The sequence below is a fragment of the Aspergillus piperis genome (genome assembly GCF_003184755.1).
Source record: "Aspergillus piperis CBS 112811 unplaced genomic scaffold BO85scaffold_8, whole genome shotgun sequence".
Lineage (NCBI taxonomy): Eukaryota > Fungi > Ascomycota > Eurotiomycetes > Eurotiales > Aspergillaceae > Aspergillus > Aspergillus piperis.
In genome coordinates this window covers 1,220,102-1,232,211 of record NW_020291598.1, presented here as the reverse complement: position 1 = coordinate 1,232,211, position 12,110 = coordinate 1,220,102, and the positions used below count along the sequence as shown (strand labels likewise).

Sequence of the window (12,110 nt, the reverse complement as noted above, 5' to 3'; positions counted from 1 at the left end):
CAATCGCACTTGTCATCTGGATGGTAAAAGTCGTCTTCGTGGACGATGAATGTTCGGAGATTTTTCGAGGTTGTGTTTGTTTGCGGGGTTAGTTTGGAGAAGATGCGTTGGAGGAGTCGAGCGAGGGTCGTTTTGCCGCTGCTGGAGGGGCCGGAGATGGCGATTATGGTTGTTGTTTTTTGTTTTTGAGGAGGTGGCGGCGGCGGCATCTTGTGTTGGGATGTTGGGATGTTTGGGGGGGGGGGGGATTGGGAAAGGAATGAATGATGAAGGTGAGAACTGAGAAGACGTGATGTGATATAGGCATGGTGGGGCTGAGGTGGGTGGTGGGGCAGTCTTATCTGATCGGAGGGGTGTGGTTGGTTTTTTTCTTATCGCAGACAGGTTTCTAAATCCATAAGGGATTGAAATATGCGGTAGCTTACGCTATTCGCTATAGGTGTGTATGTGAGAGTCAGGGTATAATTGATATCATTTACAGTCATCTAAGTACAGCAGCCATTTTTGATTTGATATGTCAATCAGGAACACGCCCCTCCGAACAAAGATACCCTCTTCTTCCCCGGTTGGCCTGCTGCTTCTGCGCCGTCCGTGCTCGCGTGAGCACTATCCGTTTCTACCACCGGAAATGGCGAAGCCCGAGGAGACCGGCTCCAGGCTCGCAGAGGTGTCATGAGGATGCCGTGCGGCGAGAGAAAGTCCAGACCAGGAGACGTGGACTTACGCCTCTTTGGCGTGATGAGATCCGGCTCGTCGGTGCTCTCGTCTATATCCACGCTTCTAACATGTTTCCGCTTCCGCGGGGTGCTGCTGTGATCCGGTAGTCCCGGCCTGCTTGTTGTTTCTTTCTCCTCGTCATCGGCAACGGCAAGCTTATGTCGGCCGAATAGGCTAGTTGGATGTTTCAGGAATGCGCCTCGGGTGAAGCTAGAGTCTTCAGTTTCGGGCATGGGGATGTAACGCTCGTTCTGGATGATGGAGCTCATGGTGCTGTCGTCTAGGAGGTCTCGTTCGGCGTGGTGGATCTCGCTGTCTGTCATTGCTTTTCTGCGCTTCAACATCTTGTCTTCGAGGGTGTCTTTGAGGACGAGGGTCTCGACGAACACGGGGCGGGTTTGGCCGATTCGATGGGCTCGTTTGATGGCCTGGCTTTCGACGTTCGGTTGCCAGATGGGATTGACTATGAAGACTCGGGAGGCGTTGGCGATGTGCAGGCCGTGCGATGCCTGGCGCAGGTCCATTAGGAGGACGCGCACCTCCTCCGACTCGCGGAATAGGGCGAGGTATTCTGCTCTCATGGTGGGTTTGAGGGTGCTGGCGTAGATGCGGAAGTCTATACCAAGGAGTTCGAGGCCTTCGGCTATCCAGAAGGCGGCGTTGTTGTTGTCGTAGAAGATGATGGTTTTCTCGGTTTTGTGCAGCTCGGACACTTGGTCCAGGAGGTATGTTAGCTTTGCTGAGGCTGTGGCGACCAGTTTGGTTTGTGTGAGAGGGGATTCCTCCGGTAGGGTCTTGAATAGCCCCTTGGTATATGTCTTTCTGGGTGAGTTGCTCTTGACAGGTTTGTCTGGAGTGGTCTTCTTCGGACTCAGATTGTCCCCTTCTCGCCCTGAGAGCTCGCGACGGACCTTGATCCCTGCACCGGCAAGCCCTTCTGCTGGGTCGTACGTGTTCAGGTGCTTTGTGACGAATTTCTGTGCATGCCGCGCCTGTGTGATGCCTAGAAGAAGTGGCTCTTGGTGCGCAACCGAAGAGTCAATGGCCCACATACTTCGAGCGTGCTCGGGAAAGTCCTGGATGAAAACACCGAGTTCATGCATCCTCTTGAAAGCACGCCAGCATCCAGATGCTTGAGCCTTTTGTGCAATTCGAACGCCTTCGCGTAATGTCTCTATATCCGCTTTGCTTGTCTTGTCCCCGCGTAATTCCAGATGCTTCAGGGCGATGTCAATCGTGGGAGCAATATCGTCCGAGCCAGCCCACCAAAACCCTGCTTGACGAAGGTTGTTGATTACGGTGCTAAGGTGCTTGCGGTTCCGAGCATGGAACATGTAATCTTGGTCGGTGCGCTCCGAAGTGACGGCATTGACGGCCAGGCCGAAGATAAACATGTTCAAGTTCAATTTATCGTAGAAGGTAGGCTCCAGATGAACGACCTTGTTATGCAGTCTTGGTAGAGGAATCTCACTGTGGATGACCTCCAGACGGTGTCGCACAACAAGGCTCTGCAGGGTAGCCCGGAGAGACTGTGCTTTCCGTCGCCTGCCATCTTCGCCGATGGGCTTAATGTACTTTGTCCAATTAGCCGGGTCGCTTGTTCGAGGGTTAGACCACGGCTTCAGGTCGAGGAAGTCAATCACGATGTATCGTAGCTTGTCGAGATCCTTGAGCTCACTGTCCAAGGCGTTCCCTGTCTTCTTTCTACCACGAAGCACAGTCGTAGTAGCCTCAGTCAGATCAGTTTCGCTAGTATGTGTCTCCTGCGAAGCCAGACTGACTTCTACCCCATACAGCCCGCTGGACGGAGTTCCAGACACTATCCACCGACGCTCAATGTGAAGCTGACTCAGAATATGCATCATGGTGGTCCGATTACCACTACCGGCCACATTGTGGCCTTCATCGACGATGATCCGAAGCCAGTGAAGTTTCGTCAAAGGGGACTCTTCCGGCGTAAACGAAACACGCCTATTATTGACTACCTCGCCCGCCTCCTTTTCGAAGCGGATTCGCGAAAACAGAACGATGTCGTACTGCAATAACTCATCTGGTGAAGGAGTCTTGTCAGAGCTGTTCCTTAGTACAAGCACCTTCAAGCCATCGGTGTGTGCCGAAATTTCATTGTGCCAGTGGTTGACCAGATTAGGGGGCACGATGATCAACGTCCCCGAACAAAGACGGATTTGCTGAGGCGGCGGTCTAGGATACGCCACTCCACTTCGACCTTTGTGCCTTGCCGGTGGTGGAGGTATAGTATAGGCGCCACGGTGCCTCTCACACTCCATAACACATCGCTCATAGAACGTGCCGTAGTATCCCAGAGTGTCGAAGTGGGTCTTCCAAGGCAGTGAGAAGCGGCCAGCTGTCGCCGCTGCCATCTCAACGAGACTCCCCGTCACCTGTCGGATGGGGTTCTTCATCTCCTGGTATTCAAGCGGTATTTCGGGGAAATGACCACGCGTTGCCAGGATTACAGCCAAGCAAATGAGTGTCTTGCCGCAGCCCATGGTTTCCGCAAGGATACCTATACCCAGTCAGACAGTCGTTCAGGCCAAATCACAGACAGCATACCTCCACAAGCCTCCGAATACATCTTCTTCTCCCGAAATATGCTCCCCTCTTCCTTGTCGTAGTAGTAATCCTCGCCTCTAGGGCTCTTAAATGCCTGCAGCCGCGGATCTAGCACCTGCGCAGGCTGCGCTTCCCGCTGGACCATAGTAGCAGCCGATCGGCGCTGGTAAGGGTACAGGGGCGTCTTGAGACCCAGCACCCCAGAGTAATCCTGGCCTGATTCCTCCTCTCCATGCGCAGTTACCGTAAGTAGCTCTCGCATCGCTCTTCTCGCATACGCATTCCTCATACTATCCAGCTGGGGTTTTGGATCCTGTAGCGTATTGAAGATATACCAAAGAGACTCGTCCTCCGGACTATCCACAGGGTGATCGTTAGCCTTCAAATCTACATGTATCCTTCCATTCCATGCTTCGTCTGATCTGTCAATCCTCATCATGACTGCCTTGAGTGCGCGCCTCAATGCTGTGCTCGAACGCGGTATGGACTTGCGCCCGACGTCGTCAGGCAGCACATAAACGCGAACACCACACCACGATGATTTCTCCGCGAATTCTATCGTCTCAGTCCATATCCAGTGGTGTCTTTCCAAAGCCGCGATTTCCGATGCCGGAAAGTTATCCGGTTCGACAGGGGCTGTGGATCCGTTATCGTAACTTCCATTGCGCCTTCTCAAAACACCAACGCCAATATAATTATCCAAATTTCGGGAAGCCTCGCTTTTCCCAGACTGAGTATGCCCTGCGACAGGCTTCAACAACATAAAGTGTTCCGATTGAGGCGTTGCGGGCGTGGGCGTAGAAACTGTAGTTACGGTAGTCTCCGCGGAAGAATCGGGCACAGTCGAGTTAAGAGCGTCATCATCTTTCGCAGCCATGGCACAGCTCAATTCTGGAGTTTTTATCTGCAGATATTGAAGCAATAAGTGAGCATTAAGCCTGTCAACAGAAACGGGCAGTTTCGCGAAGCAGACATCCAGCGCAATGTAAGTTGAATGCTATCCTCACATAAGTGCATACAACATACCTGTTCAACTCCAGCAGCATCATTTCCCGACACCGCAGTACCATTACGTATCATATCGTCATCAGTCGCTAACATATCGTCCGTATAGGATCTGTCGTTGTGCCCCTTTGCCGTCACGGAGGCTGCATGAAGAGGCGATAGCCTTTAGCGGGCAGCCCATGCATTCGATCAGACTCGGTCTTGGTGAGGATTTCCACAGAGTTCAAATCCAAATTCCGGAGAAAGCTAGCGCAGCGCATAAAACCGACCTGCCGGCCCTTCACAAGACATGTCCAGTGAAGCATATGCGCTACAGTCTCATTCATCGCACCGCGCATTCCAGGGTATCCCGATAAGCCGGCAATCATCGCCATGGTTCGCCTGTGATTGGTCTGAATTGATCACCGCCCTGCCCTTTACCAATTTAGGTTATATTAGGAGGTTTCTTGAGGCCTTAGGCAGCAATGTGGATTGTCCTGGATTATGGGGGAGCACTATTGATGGCCGGCTGCATCGGTGGGTTATTACTAGCTTGTATGGTATCCAAATACAGTAAGTCTTGTCAAGTGTTAAGATATAAGCAATGATGCCTGCGCCTTTGTGCATAGTGATCACAGACATATATTATCCGGAGCTGATAAGTAAATCTACAAGAAAAGCCTCCCATTTTCACGAGCCACACAACCCCGAACCAGACAGAACCCCCGCAGAATAGGCTAGAGCCTAGAAAAATGATGTCGAAGAGTAATAAAAAAAGGAAGGCAATTTATGAAAGTGTAAAACCCCCATATGTCCGGAGAAGAATGTCAAGAAAAGACAAGAAAAAAGAAAAGGAACATGCGAGCCTGACAAAGCTGGCATATTTTGGGAAGAATCGTATTACAAGCTCATTGGGTGAGGAAGTCCTCAATTTCGAAGCCGACTCTCTTAAGCGACTTCTCCTCTAGTTCACTCGATGAGGATGCCAGTCTTCGCACCACAATGGTTCGCGCATCATGAAGACGAACTTCCACGGGGTTACCTCCAAGACGCTCTAGTTCGTCCTTCTCGCATTCTCGGATGTACACGGTTATGTCCGGTCCTACGCACGCACGCCACAGAGATGCCATCCACTGCCAGTGGTCAAGTGGTGCATACGAGTCCCCGATCGGGACGGAGCAGGCAAAAGCATCCGCAGTCGTTAGTTGGTATCGTGGAACAAGTGCGACAGGCACGGGCATCGTAATGGAGCCCATCCCGGTAGAGACTGTCGACACAGAGCTGTTGTCGCTGGATTGTTCCGGAGAGTGGATCTGTAATTCAGCAGTCTTGGGTATAATAGTCCGCGGCGACACTCCTGGCGTAGACTCTTCATCGACTGACTTTGGCTCCGATGATGCTCGTGAAGGCTTCACGAAGCTAACTATTTCGTCAGAGATGCGGTGCCAGGAGGAGATGATGTTGAGATAATCGACAGTTGCGTCACCCATTTGCTCGGATTCGGAATAGCTCTCACGAGACCGAATCTCGGGTCCTCCGAAGACTCGGGTGAGATATCTGCCCTCCTTCTGTAATGTGTTGTTCAAAAATTCGACCATCATCTTGACAAGAACAGGATCTTGTCCATCCACAGCAATCACAGCCCCGCGTCGGAACGAAGATCCGTCATGGTATGCTGGTGTTAAGGGCGGTGAGATCTTAGCCAGAACCTTTATCTTGTTGATAAATGGGATTGTCATGACCGTCGCTTCAATGCTAGGCCCATCATGCGGATATGGAGTCGTTGGGGTGAGAGTCCCAGGAACATGAGCAGCTGTTTGTAGCGGTGGAAGTTTTAAGCTGGGATCCGGCGGGGTATACTCCTTGACATTTCGGCCGGGCCGTGGCTGCTGTAGCGGCTGGTATAGACCTCGTGAGTCTGCTACGGCCGAGCGAGGTGTGTATGGAGATGCAGGATATGAAGAATCTGGGCTCCTTTCACGGATGTCGTAAGGACCAAGCGGTCCCAACCGCCTGCGCTTACTATCTGGTGATCGGCTTCTGCTTTCCACAAAGTGCTGGCGAGGCACGCGTGATTCTCCATTTCCGTTAGGGATGAGCTTGATGACATTAGGAGCACGGTCCAGATCTTTGGCTCGACACTGGCTACTACGTGCTGAGAAGACTTCACCAGATGCCGACTTTCCGCCGAAAAAGGAGGCCCTGGGTGTGTAAGGAGTCTCTGGTGATACTGGAGGGTTCATCACACGGCCTCCACATCGACTGCAGACTGTAGAACCTGGAGGGTTATGGCTGATGCCAGATGCTCCGCTCCGGAGATTCCCATCCCGACCGTAGCGACGAGGTTGATAGCGATACTCGGGGTATTGTTGTTGATGCCGAGCTTTCTCCTCCTGTCAAGGGTTAGGTGGCTTGAGAGTTTCATAGCATACAATGTGCTTACCTCTGCCAGCGCTTTCCACTCATCCTTTGTCTCCTGTGGTAGTCCTCTCCATTGCTCCCCAATAATTTTGGAGATTTCAGGATTGGCAAGGCCTGGATTCTGCGCGACCACTGCAGCCTGGTAATGTTGGCGGTATAGGATGAACGCTTTTACCTGTTTGTCAGCTCAAGAAGCAAATTGAGTAGATTTCAGGCTGCATACCATTCCGGGGCCTAGGGATCTTCGGATCCGGCTGACAGAGGCAGAACTGTGTTGCCGACTCCCTTGGGGTGGGAGCATTGGACGACTTGATTGGACTAGATGACGACGACCGTTCCGACAAAGATGAGCGTTCACGAAGAGGAATAGCCTTGGTAGGTAGAAGATTCGCGGACTTCGGGACCTCAATAGCAGAGGCAGCGTTGGAGGCGACTTTGTTGAGAGCTACCTTGCTTCGATTCAGAGTGGTCAGATGCACCGGAGGCAGTGTGTCAGTGAATCGACGATGACCACTCAAAGCAGAAGTGTCTAGATGACGGTCCATCATGGACACTTTCGCGACGTCGTCATTCATGATCTTATGCTCGAGGAGGTTACTAGTAGGCCGTGACAGGGGAAGATGGTGAGAGCTGTCATGGTGTAGAAGAGGAGGCTTGGGCAGAACGCGATCGTAAGACATGACATTTATTTTATGGAGTAAAAGAGCAAAGGGCTTTTTGGGGGGGACAGAGAAGTGGGTGAACCAGCAGACTGAAAGGAAATGGCGGGCAATGAATAATGAAAGTCTGCGAGATGGTGGGTGAGAAATCGAGGTTATAGAGAGAGCCGTGGCCCTTGAATGGGCGGACGCTGCACAAGTGGATGAAAGAAAGAAAGCCCCAATATAAGGTTATAGTTATAGTCAACGAGACGAATGAGTTTCTCCTCGTGCTGCACCGGGTATTTCCAAACTGGCTGTTGTTAATACTTTCTTTTTCTTTTCTTTTCTTTTCTTTCTTTTTCCAATCGAGCGGCCGTCTCTGTTGGTGTCTTTTGGCGTGGAATATTTTATTTTCTTTTTCAGTTCAGGGTCGAATGATAATAATTAGGAAGAAAAGATGATAATAATAATAAGAATAATAAGAATGCTGATAATAATATCCAGCTGAATTATTATTTGGAGGCGTCAGGGGTGTCCTCACTGCTGGTAATTTTCTTTTCTTTTTCTGCCTTCCTTTTGCTGCCTCCTCGTTCTTTGACAATGAAATGATATTTCCATTCAGGCCGAGCCAACCAAGCCGAGGGGACGCCAGTGAGATAAAGCCAGGATTTGGCTTTTCAAGTGCTTTGTTATGGGGAGCTATCTTTGGGGCCCTTCGGTCTGGCGCCCCTCCCTTTGACTACGACTAAAAAATCCCGGGCTTTTTAGTTTCTTTGTCCCTGTCAGGATGACCCGAGTCCTTCGTTCGGTTGGGAGGGGACATTATCCCCACCAGAGACAGCTGTTCGGAGAGTTGTGATGGAACCTCAAAGTAAGGAAACCTCCCGGGTTGGGAAGGACGTATCATCATGGTACCTTTCATCGGGTGGTGTGGTGTTGTACTGGGGGCGGAGGAAGAGAGGTACCTTGACTTGACTCTACTTAACTTGTCCCTGGATGAACCCCCAACCAAAGGTACCCGAGAACTGGAAGAGCAAGAGAGAGCCAGAGGGCGAGAGAGACAAAGTGGGCACTTGGGAGGTAGTAGCAGAAAAGCAACAACCTGAATGTGAACCTCATCCTCTTCTTCTTCTTCTTCTTCTTCTTCTTTTTTCTTGCCAGGTGAGTCAGCAGTAGGGGCAAGAAATGGGCCCTTCCAGAGCTCATTCTGGTTGATTGATTGCCTTTTTGTTTTGGGGCATTATTTAATATGTTTTGGGCAGTTCGATAATAATACCTACAATTTTAGTAAGTCATAGCTACCCGGAAAGCTACTAGTTAAACCTGGGGACCTAAGTACCTAGTTGTTTTACCTTTTTCCAACTTTCTGCCCTTTTCCCCTTCTCAATACCCTCCCTAGTCAAGAAAGACTACCACACTAATCGACTAGTTGCTTAGAGATTGCTATACAGGTTTATTGTTTCAATCCTGGAGCCATTTTAGCTTTCCTTTGTCTGTTCGGCGTCCGCATGCGGTGTGCTGCAGTGATCTGGGACCAATTAGCGATCCACAGAGCCCGACCGGGCCTGGCAATTGGCCCACCGCCAATGTGACACATGCGCAAATGGATTTGATTGTCTTCCAATCCGTCTAATTTCTCGCCAGCATCATCCTGCTTGCTTTGCTTTACCACGGTCTGGCACGCACACCACTAGCCTTCTACAGTAGTAGTACCCTACTCGGCTGCCTAGGTGGTACTTTGAAGGTACTTGTTGTTTGCTGCTGGCTGCTTGCTAAGTATCGTTTGGTTACTACTTACTACCTACCTACCTACCTATTTGAACTAACTGAACGTGCTTGATTTGCTTGCTTGGCTCAAGGTAGTAGTTCCTGGAAGTTTGATACCCACTATTCTACACTGGGCACTGAACTCCGTCGTTCCCCAATCCCTCCCTACGTGCTCGGACCATAAATTAAAAAGGAAAACAGCGATCGTGGCCATGGCTACTATGGTGTAATACATACATTCCAGGTGGCGGTATCAGAATTCCGCCATCTCCACCTCCACCTCTCTCCTCCATCTAAAGCAAAGGTACTTTTTATCCAGGACAGCTCCTGGCTAATGACAGAACTTCCCGAGGCTTCCATGACAGCAGGCCGATCCTCTTCGGAGACAAAGAAACTAACAGCCAGCACCGAATGAAAGGAAAGAGGAGTCAAAAAAAGAGAGAAAGAGAAGAAGCAAATAATAATAAAAAAGAACCGAAAGCAAAACAGGGAAAAGAACGGACAGCCCGATTTGGCAAACTGACACTGGATGGATACTACTTACTACTCCGTGCTCTTACTTACCACCGACACCACCAAATCTCCATCCACCAGCACCATCCGCACCATCCGTTACCCCTGCTGCTTTCCCCAACCACACTTCCAAGGGGCCCTTTCCACAGGGTCTGGTCAGGTTCCATTATTCCTTACCTCCCCAAAGTCTGATCCGTAGTTCCCCCGATCCATCAGAAAGGTTCACGGGTCTCCATTGACACGTTGATGTTGCAGGTGTCCCCATTCCCAGGCTGGAGACCGGATCGATCTACTCTGTGGCGATCGCATTCCGATCCCTGCTCCACCTTCCACCGCCATCACGTTACAATCGTCCGTCTCCGGATGGGGCAGCCTGACTTCCGTGCTCATTCTCAATGAGACATACCACTCTGGCCAGTTCCCTGTTCGGTCCTGGTTTGGTAGCGACCTGAAACCTCTCGTGATTCGAAACAGTTGTGCTCCCCCAGTACAAACTCTTTCCTCTCACTCATCCAGTCTCGGAGCGGGCAGAAAGACATGGTCTCAGACCTATTGACACATCGCCTAGAGACCAGTCGAATAATCGGATAGCAGGCTCATTGGAGATAAGAGAAGCAGGCCGCCATTTGACAGTGCCGTTCGTCAGCGTTTGATGGTCCCGGGAAGCGGCTGATGTCTAATCATCTACAGAACAAGTTTCCCCCCAGCCTGTCCTTGGCGAATTACGTCTCAAGAGGTAATGAAAAATAATAGTAAGACCTCATCGGTTGCGCTTTCAGAATTTTTTTCTTTTCTCTGCTCTCTTATTTTGATGTTTAAGGGAAAATCATCGGAGCCACATCTCTTCGATTCCATGGAACACTTCCGCGCCCAGAAGTCTATGCGCTGAGGGGCCAAGGTGCATGTCGTTCCTGAGAATAATACGGTCAGCACTCGATCAAGTCAATGGGCGCCAATCATAATGCCTTGTCCTTACCAGAACAGAAATTTCTCTGGACGGTCGCACTGTTGCGCGCCTGACGTCACCATCCATTGCTGGCTGCTTTGGACGCATGCGTCTTCAACATTCTCCCAACCGGGATCCTCGTTCTTCCCCAATCCACTCTCTTCCTCGATCCCTGCGGCAAAGAGTTGCCAGTCGCGAATCTGGTCGGCCAGAAAAGAGTTGGTGTCGAACAAATAAATCGTGCCGTTCGACCAATCTTCGGCGTTATTGCGGAGTTCTCCGTTCCAATAGTCTGCGATCCTCACGGCATCTTTGTGCTTGGTAATCTGCGGCTGCCCCTGCGCTCTATAGGCCGGCAGGAAGGTTACATCTGGTGCTAATGTCAGGATGATCTTGAGGTCATTGCTGCCCCATGTCTCGGCCAGCAAATCCAGCTCCTCCATAATGACTTTGATATTGCGATCGACTGCATGGGATGCGTCCTCGTACGTCTTTGCCATTACGTTCCACAAGTCCCATACACCAAAGGATACAACCACGATGGTGCGATTCTGACGCATGCCAACCGCAGTCGCATCCATCTCTCTCGTGGCTTCCGTCTCCGCCGCAATCCAATTGGCGACCTGAGCTTTCAGATCCGCCAATGGAGACTTGTAGAGGTTGAGTAAGGAACCCGACAGCTCCGTGTTATCCACCACAGAGCCAATGTAGTTTCCTCTGAGAGACTTGGCTGTCTCTGCTAAGTTCTCATGGTGACATGAGAACTGGGCCGAGAGATTAGCTTGCCACTTTGATCCAGCCAAGTAGCTTTCACACTCACCGAGTTACAAAGCCAGTCCGTCCATACAGATCCCTGAAGCTCGGCTGCATTGTTGTCGCTCCACGAGTCACCAAAGACGACTAGGCGACGGTCGAAAGATGCCGTGGCGCGGGAATCCGACGAAGGCTCTTTTGTCAAGACTACCCGACGATAGTAATGCTGAGAGGCGAGAAAGGAGGCTGACAGGAGAATGCTGCACACAGCCAAGGCGCAGACCGCGTGAAATTTGCTAAAGAGGCGCATTGGGTCCGGGCATAAAGGACGGATACGAAGGGCGGAGGCGAGACAGCGAAAGCCGCTGGGCTTCGCAGGCGAAGCCGATAAAGCTGGGGGGATCGGCGGCACTCTTTGTTGCGCGGTTGCACACAACGATGCTGAGTGTATACGTTTGACCAAAGGAAAACGAGAAGAAACCGAACAACGGGAAAGGGGGGCAAGAATGAGATAAGACGGAGACGCCGTACGTAGTGATCTGCGGCGAGATCAAGCAAGAACTTCTTCCCCTAACAGAAGCACAAAAGACAGGATGACCTCCGGCAGTACCGTGCAAGAGGAGAAACTAATAGCGTGCGATGGGGATGGTTGGCGCCAGAGTGGGGACTTGACTGGAGAACTCTGTCAGTCGGATGAAAACGAGAACCTGAGGGGAACGGATGCAGTAACAAGAAAAAGGAGACAACACCGAACAGTGCGAGAGTTGAGTGAGGAAACAGAAAATGTTCCCTGA

At 51.0% G+C, this 12,110-nt stretch overlaps 5 protein-coding genes across 5 annotated transcripts in view; 1 reads left to right on the top strand and 4 right to left on the bottom strand.

The window, feature by feature from the left end:
- BO85DRAFT_295891 (uncharacterized protein) overlaps positions 1 to 243 on the bottom strand; it is a 349-nt gene extending 106 nt beyond the window's left edge. The window contains exon 1 of the mRNA XM_025655303.1: positions 1 to 243. This exon is cut by the window's left edge and continues 106 nt beyond it. Coding sequence (XP_025516043.1) covers positions 1 to 209 — 209 coding nt within the window. The 5' untranslated portion in view covers positions 210 to 243.
- Positions 244 to 443: 200 nt separating this feature from the next.
- Positions 444 to 4,358, bottom strand: BO85DRAFT_397028 (DEAD/DEAH box helicase). The gene is made up of 3 exons (XM_025657010.1): positions 4,318 to 4,358; positions 3,292 to 4,195; positions 444 to 3,244 (listed from the first exon to the last, which is right to left on the bottom strand). The coding sequence occupies exons 2-3, from the start codon at positions 4,166 to 4,168 to the stop codon at positions 522 to 524; spliced, it is 3,600 nt and encodes a 1,199-aa protein (XP_025516042.1). The 5' UTR covers positions 4,169 to 4,195; positions 4,318 to 4,358; the 3' UTR covers positions 444 to 521.
- A 659-nt stretch (positions 4,359 to 5,017) lies between these two features.
- BO85DRAFT_295871 (putative HMG box transcriptional regulator) lies at positions 5,018 to 7,850 on the bottom strand. Its single transcript, XM_025655302.1, has 3 exons — positions 6,920 to 7,850; positions 6,719 to 6,864; positions 5,018 to 6,668 (listed from the first exon to the last, which is right to left on the bottom strand). The coding sequence occupies exons 1-3, from the start codon at positions 7,374 to 7,376 to the stop codon at positions 5,184 to 5,186; spliced, it is 2,088 nt and encodes a 695-aa protein (XP_025516041.1). The 5' UTR covers positions 7,377 to 7,850; the 3' UTR covers positions 5,018 to 5,183.
- Positions 7,851 to 9,486: 1,636 nt separating this feature from the next.
- On the top strand, positions 9,487 to 10,333 carry BO85DRAFT_295816 (uncharacterized protein). The gene is made up of 3 exons (XM_025655301.1): positions 9,487 to 9,812; positions 9,873 to 10,258; positions 10,308 to 10,333. The coding sequence occupies exons 1-2, from the start codon at positions 9,634 to 9,636 to the stop codon at positions 10,171 to 10,173; spliced, it is 480 nt and encodes a 159-aa protein (XP_025516040.1). The 5' UTR covers positions 9,487 to 9,633; the 3' UTR covers positions 10,174 to 10,258; positions 10,308 to 10,333.
- BO85DRAFT_295810 (uncharacterized protein) lies at positions 10,226 to 11,834 on the bottom strand. Its single transcript, XM_025655300.1, has 3 exons — positions 11,384 to 11,834; positions 10,594 to 11,327; positions 10,226 to 10,528 (listed from the first exon to the last, which is right to left on the bottom strand). Exons 1-3 carry the CDS (start codon positions 11,624 to 11,626, stop codon positions 10,444 to 10,446), a joined length of 1,062 nt encoding a protein of 353 aa, XP_025516039.1. The 5' UTR covers positions 11,627 to 11,834; the 3' UTR covers positions 10,226 to 10,443.
- Positions 11,835 to 12,110: the final 276 nt, after the last annotated feature.

Bases quoted from the DNA above. Each gene is read 5' to 3' on its own strand.
- BO85DRAFT_295810 (XM_025655300.1), bottom strand. From the start codon at position 11,626: ATGCGCCTCTTTAGCAAATTTCACGCGGTCTGCGCCTTGGCTGTGTGC. The intron at 11,328-11,383 runs GTGAGTGTGAAA...CTCTCGGCCCAG, and splicing joins CGGACTGGCTTTGTAACTCG to TTCTCATGTCACCATGAGAA. The intron at 10,529-10,593 runs GTAAGGACAAGG...TATTATTCTCAG, and splicing joins CCAGAGAAATTTCTGTTCTG to GAACGACATGCACCTTGGCC.
- BO85DRAFT_295871 (XM_025655302.1), bottom strand. From the start codon at position 7,376: ATGTCTTACGATCGCGTTCTGCCCAAGCCTCCTCTTCTACACCATGAC. The intron at 6,865-6,919 runs GTATGCAGCCTG...AACAGGTAAAAG, and splicing joins GATCCCTAGGCCCCGGAATG to CGTTCATCCTATACCGCCAA. The intron at 6,669-6,718 runs GTAAGCACATTG...AACCCTTGACAG, and splicing joins AGTGGAAAGCGCTGGCAGAG to GAGGAGAAAGCTCGGCATCA.
- BO85DRAFT_397028 (XM_025657010.1), bottom strand. From the start codon at position 4,168: ATGGCTGCGAAAGATGATGACGCTCTTAACTCGACTGTGCCCGATTCT. The intron at 3,245-3,291 runs GTATGCTGTCTG...GACTGGGTATAG, and splicing joins GTATTCGGAGGCTTGTGGAG to GTATCCTTGCGGAAACCATG.
- BO85DRAFT_295816 (XM_025655301.1), top strand. From the start codon at position 9,634: ATGGATACTACTTACTACTCCGTGCTCTTACTTACCACCGACACCACC. The intron at 9,813-9,872 runs GTAGTTCCCCCG...TTGATGTTGCAG, and splicing joins ACCTCCCCAAAGTCTGATCC to GTGTCCCCATTCCCAGGCTG.